This window comes from Sarcophilus harrisii, chromosome 5, assembly GCF_902635505.1.
Source record: "Sarcophilus harrisii chromosome 5, mSarHar1.11, whole genome shotgun sequence".
NCBI classification, from domain to species: Eukaryota; Metazoa; Chordata; class Mammalia; order Dasyuromorphia; family Dasyuridae; genus Sarcophilus; species Sarcophilus harrisii.
The window spans coordinates 92911142-92917141 of NC_045430.1; the positions used below are offsets into that span (position 1 = coordinate 92911142).

At 47.7% G+C, this 6000-nt stretch overlaps 1 protein-coding gene across 1 annotated transcript in view; it reads right to left on the bottom strand.

Annotated features, from left to right (window-relative positions):
- Nucleotides 1-2218, bottom strand: part of ASIC1 (acid sensing ion channel subunit 1) — a 30885-nt gene extending 28667 nt beyond the window's left edge. The window contains exons 1-2 of the mRNA XM_031937921.1: nucleotides 1554-2218; nucleotides 287-665 (exon numbers count right to left, since the gene is read on the bottom strand). Coding sequence (XP_031793781.1) covers nucleotides 287-648 — 362 coding nt within the window. The 5' untranslated portion in view covers nucleotides 649-665; nucleotides 1554-2218. The remainder of the gene's footprint in view (nucleotides 1-286; nucleotides 666-1553) is intronic.
- Between the last annotated feature and the right edge of the window lie 3782 nt (nucleotides 2219-6000).

Consider the following 6000-nt stretch of genomic DNA (forward strand, 5'->3'; position numbering starts at 1 on the left):
AGAGCATTTGGAAGGACAGACTCAATGATAATTAGGTGTAAATAAAGTATAAACATCACTAAGTGGTACTATTCAAGCTGAATTAGGAGGATACTGGGAAGTAGTGAAGAGGATACTCAGATATAGATGGAGCTAAGGATACAAATCCTGAAGTGGAGGGAAACTCCTGAGGGGCAGTGCCTGTAGAGAAGGAATGTCTGGGGTGGGATAGAGAAGTACATCAATAGTATGTCGGGAGGAAGAGGGGGACTTGAACCAGGCCAGGGAGGGATTGAAGGGTGCCCACCTGTTGTTGAGCAGAGCCAGCAGCTCACCAGCATGGTACAGGTCATTCTTGGAGACTCGGCTGAAGCGAAATTCGTTAAGGTTGCACAGGGTGATAGCAGGGAAAGTGAGGTGTGAAGCTGCCACTTCATCCAGTTTGGTGACATGGTGGTAGTGGAAGTAAAATTGTACACGCTCCGTACACACACACAGCAGCACTGCCAAGGAACCCAGGAAGCACAGGGCCCACAGTGCCCGTTTCAGGGATAGCCGCTCATAGGAGAAGATATGGGCCAGGCCGTGTAAGGTGGAACTGCTGGCAAAGGCCTGAATGCTGACAGGCTGGACACCACCCACCTCTTCCTCATCTGCCTTCAGCTCCATCCTGCCCAGGGAATATCCTGGGGAGTAGAGAGAAGGATTTATCTTCCTATATGGAGGATGGGGGGTGGGGAGGTGATGGAGAATGTAGATGGTAAGAAGAGAGGACTAAAAAGTATTGCTCCTACTACCCTAGGAAATTCCCTCCAGAATGAACTGACTCCAGTGCAAGGAATTTCCCAGACCAGCTTAACCCAAGCCTTAGAGCCTCTCTGCCCAGAATAAGGGTTCCTCCAAATGTGGGGTAGCCTGGGACAGTCTCTCGTGATGTGGTCAGCTCAGCACAAGGGATCTCTCTACAAATGTGCTGACCCCAGAGTAGGAGATCCCCAAGTTGGAGCAATATGGAGTAGGAGAGATGTCTCAGATCTATTCCCAGGGAATAGGAGTTCTTTCCTGTCACTCAGGCAGAGGCCCCCAACTCCCTCTTCCCCCATCCCCCATGTGCTGACCCTAGTGTTGGAGGCTCCTTTTTAATATGGATATCACATGGGCCAGTACTCTCCCGGTGGACTAATTCGGGGTCAGGACATCTAGACTGGGGGAAGGGGGGCTATTTTCTTAGCTGCAAGTCTCTCTCTCTCTCTCTCTCTCTCTCTCTCTCTCTCTCTCTCTCTCTGTGTGTGTGTGTGTGTGTAAGAGAGAGAGACTGGAGGGCAGCCCAGGTGGAAGGATGGGGGGGGGGGGCGGTTCCCTGTGACAGTGGGCTTTCCCTGCCCCTGAACCCCTACTCCACAGATTCTCGCCGCAGCGAGGTCTTCTGCCTGCCCCACACCGCGCCCCCCTCCCCCCCACTTGCTATCTTCTCAGCCACCGCACCACCCTAGGAGCCCAGGAAGAGGAGGGAGAGCCCCTGTTCTGGGTAATGAGGCTACCCAGGGCGTGCGACACGCGCGTTGGGGACCAACCTGGGGTAGTTCCGGGAGCCCAGCGGTCTGCAGCAGGTCCTGGATAGCTGGGACCAGACGCCTGCTCAGCGCTGAACCACGGAGGGGCTCATGGCTGAGAGCGGGAGAGCCCCCGGCCGATGCGCCGCGCCTAGCAGAGCCTGCAGGGAGCGGCCCGCCCGGTCCTGCTCTGCCCGCCCGCCCGATCAGCTCGGTTCAGCTCTGTCCGGCTTGGCTCGGCGCGCTGTGCTTTCAGCCCAGGGATCTGCAGGGATCCATCGTCCGGCCAGGGAGGCTGGGAGGTGGGGAGGCGGGGAGGCAGGGAGGCAAGAAGGCGGTCGGTCGGGTGGGGGGCGCGTGCGCGTGCGTGCTTGAGTGTGTGTGAGTGTGTCTCTGTGCCTGCCGTGTGCTTTTGTGCGCGGGGGGATCCTAGATCTGGGAAAGCGGGGATAACAGAACTCAGCCTGACTCTGCCGTCATCCCTCCCTGTTCCTATCCCTCTTTCTCAGATATCTCTGTTCCTCTGATGCTTCTCGTTCTGAGGTCAGATGGCTAAGTGCTCGAGAGGGCTGGAGCGCAGTGGTTGTGCATCAAGGGGTCTGGGAGTGAGCTTCTCTGTGTGTCGGCAGCTCAGCGTCCGCTTCCCAGAGCTGTCTCGGATCGATGGTCCTGCTCCTTGCTGCTGCTTCCTCTGGTGGCTGCAGCTGTACATACACCGCGCATACACAGTTACAGAGACACACTCAGAGAGACACACACACAAGCACACAGTCACATTGAACAAAGACACAATACCCCGATACACACAACACGAACAACTGCCTATGCATTTACAACGCATACGCAAGCACCCTGAGACACTGTAACATATACACGCACATATTTATACATATGAACAGTCAGTAACAGAAACTTACCACACAAACACAATTTAATGGACACATTCTCATTTGTATCTCTGCCCAGCCGGATACTATACATTCAAACAGACTTCTAGGTACATTCATTCTCTCATTCTTACACGTTTGCACACAGACACAGGGCATGCACAAACCTAGGTGCCCTCGATTCTCTGACCCTATTTCATCGTCTTAACCTTGTTTTAAGAGGTGAGCCCTGTTCTAGCTGAAGCAAAATGAGGAGAAAGAGAAAAGGTCCCTGAGTGTTAAATTTCTAGAAGGCTGGAGGAAAAAGAGGAGAGAAGGAGATGATTGAAGTTGAGAAAACTTGGGCAAAAGAACGAGAGGAAAAAATAAATACAGGTAGGAAAGAGAAGAGCAAGAAGAAAAGAAGTTTAGAGGAGGACTAAGAGGGTGAAGGAGGGATAGAAGAAGACAGAACTGGGCAGAAGATGGGGTGTTGGGTTTTGAGGAGGAACCCAGAGCTACTTCAGGGGACAATAGAAGGTGAGGTATACTCACCATGGGTCTGCCCTTCACAATCTTCCTATCATCAGATGCCTTGCTGGGCTCTCCCCATCTAATTAACAGGAAAGGAGCAATCAAGACGAAGGTGTTAATTTGCTGATGCTCATTAGGAGCTTTTAGCACTGAGGCTGCTGAGGTCCTGATGTTTTTAGATTATTGGGAAAGAAGGTGGTGATGGGCAGAGGGAGGAGGTTAGAGTTTGGGGAAGGTGCTGGAGAAACCGGTCTGTATCCTGGAGGTGGAATTTAATTTCTATATTTCCATAAAAAAACCTAGAGCTGGAACATGGGAAAGGCTGGAAAAGGAGAGGGAACCAAGAAGGAGCAGAAAAGTGTGAAGATTAAAATTAAAAGGATGAGAGAGTCATTTAGAGAAAGAAGTCAGGTCAGGAGAAGTGGGAATGAGGGATGAGAGGTATCAGAAAAGCACCTGTGGAAAGTGTTCAGGAATACTGAACAAAGAGAGGTAAGGGACTCTAGTGGGGAGGGAGGAAGAGGCCAGAGAATGTAAGAGCCAGGCAGAGAAACCCTGAACTGGGCAGATCATACCTCCTTTGGAGTTGTCCAGAAATACTTAGTTCTTTGGTAGGTAAGGCCTCTTGGTAGATAGGGTCTATGGGCAGCCACCGGATGGCAGCAACCACCAGAAGACTTAGAAATCCAGTGGGGGTAATACTGGTTAGAATTCTGCAGGAATTCTTTTAGAAGATGCAAAAGTGTCTAAATCTATATGCCTGGATCCTAAAGTTTCCTGGAAATATGACCTGTCTCAGAACATCTGTAATTTCCCCAAAGACCTATCCCCAACAGAGCTGAGTGATATATGAAATTCTCTTCCAGTGACTTCCAATAATGGGCTGCAAATTGTTTTAATCAAATGAATATTATCTAGGAAGCAATAACAGGTGGGAGGGATGGTGAAGAGAGGGAGTAAAAGGAGGCCAGGTCAATATGAGGTGCTTAGCAACATTAATATGAATCCTAATAGGACCACCTCCAATCCATTCTAGCTAGGCAAGAAAGAGTCTCTGCTTCATTCTCTAGAGTAGAATCTAAGGCCTCCTTCTGTGGCAGATTTTCAATTTAATAACCTCAGCTTTTAAAAAGGTCTTTTTTATATCTTACTTAAATCCCTCATATAGCATTTTAAGGCAATTTCTTGTTCAGTCCTCACTAAGATGAATCCTGTCTTGACTTTTGTAGCATATCTTCCTCCCCCCAGTAAAACTCTAACTAACTATTCAGGGACTCTTCCTCCTTCCTCCCTCCCCTTCTCCCCCAGGTCTGTTCTCTTCCAGGCTGAAGGATCCTTACTTCTTCATCTTCCCTAATTCCTATTATTCCATGGTGGGTCCCCAACCTCATTGAGTGCCAATTCATTCCCTTTGAATGTGATATCCCCATTTTACCTCAACTACCTTGTGTATAGAGGGATGAACCCAGAGGTCATCAGTCCATCAATCAAACATTTATTAAATGCCTGCTATATGCCAGGTATTGTGCTAGGTGGTATGGATACAAAGAAAAAAATAAAACAAAAACAAAACAGTCCATGCTCTCAAAGAGAGATAACAACCTGCCTGTAACTATGTATAAATAAGCTATATACAGGATAACTTGGGAAAAAATCAACTGAAAGGAGGTGCTAGATGAAAGAAAATCAGGAATGGCTTCTTGAAGGTAAGATTATAATGAGAACTTAAAGCAGTTATTTTCCCCTTCCTCACGAGGCTCTATTTAATTCAATAAACCATTACATAAATGTGAGCTAGTACTATTATTATTCCTTAGAAGTTGGGCAGATTTGATTCTAAACTGGTCATCTAAATCTCCATCTACTGTGGACCAGCAGTTACCCTAACACTTCCCAGAAGTGAGGTATATAGCACTTCAGAAGCAGGGAGAAAGGGAAATACTGGTTATTCAGGGATGGGAGAGGACCCTTGGTTCTGATTTCCAATTTTCCTCCTCCCTTTCCTTTGTCAATGGTCCCGCTCCCCCCAAGCGTGAAATCACAGGCTTCCCAATCTGTCTGCATTGACTTAATCTGCCAGCTCAGCAACTGCAGAGACTATTAAGGAGTTAATTAGTGGGCTGGTAGGAGGGGGCTGCAGGATCAAGGAACAGCATTAGTTATGATGGGCACACCAGTTCTGCCTCAGTCATCCCACATATACCACCTTCCAGTGACAGAAGGCAATAGAAACAGGGTTATGGGTATTGGAAGAAGCGTCTGCTATTCTCCTCAAGCATGGGTGAACTAAAACGGGAATTATTCTATGTCTATGACCCGACTCTCCTTGTCTCACTTGCATCCTTCCTTCCTTTTCTACATTTTCTCATTCAGGTCCTCTGATTTCAAAAAATCGCATTGCCCTTTAATTCTATTCTTAACATTTTCCTTTCTCCTCTACTTCCCTTCTTTTCTACCTTCCTCTCTCCCTCTTCTGCATCCTATTCTTTTTCTCTCTCCCTTTTCCTTTTTCCTTCCTTCACCCCCACATCCAACTCCTGCCTCAGCTCTCTCCAATTCTGATTTTCCCTACCCTAGCTTTCTTCTTTCTCTCCTATAAATTCCATATTCCTTTCCCCTTACTGCCTTTTCTCTTCCATTTAGTGCCCCTCTTCAGTCTCTTTTCTTTCTCCCTAATCTCCTACATCCTCCCACATCTCCCTATCTCTAATTTTGGTCTCAGCAAATTTGCTTTACAAATTGGTCAACAAGTGTGTAACTAAATATCAGTATGGTGCATGTATTTGAGCAATGTTGTGTCCTTGTTCTTTATACATCTAATTGTGCCATGGGAGGCTTTTTGTATGTTTCCATTGGTTGCTGTGTCTGTATGGTTGTTTCTCATGCTATCTCTTTATTTTCTGTGCTCCTGATTTCAATGTCTATATTTCTTTATGCATCTCTCTGATATTCTCTCTCTTTCAGGGTCTATCCATGACAGTTGTGTCCTCTTCCACAGCCACCAAGTGGAGACAGATGGTAATCGTTCTCATGCCACATTCTCTGATTTGTGGCCTCAACTTGTCATT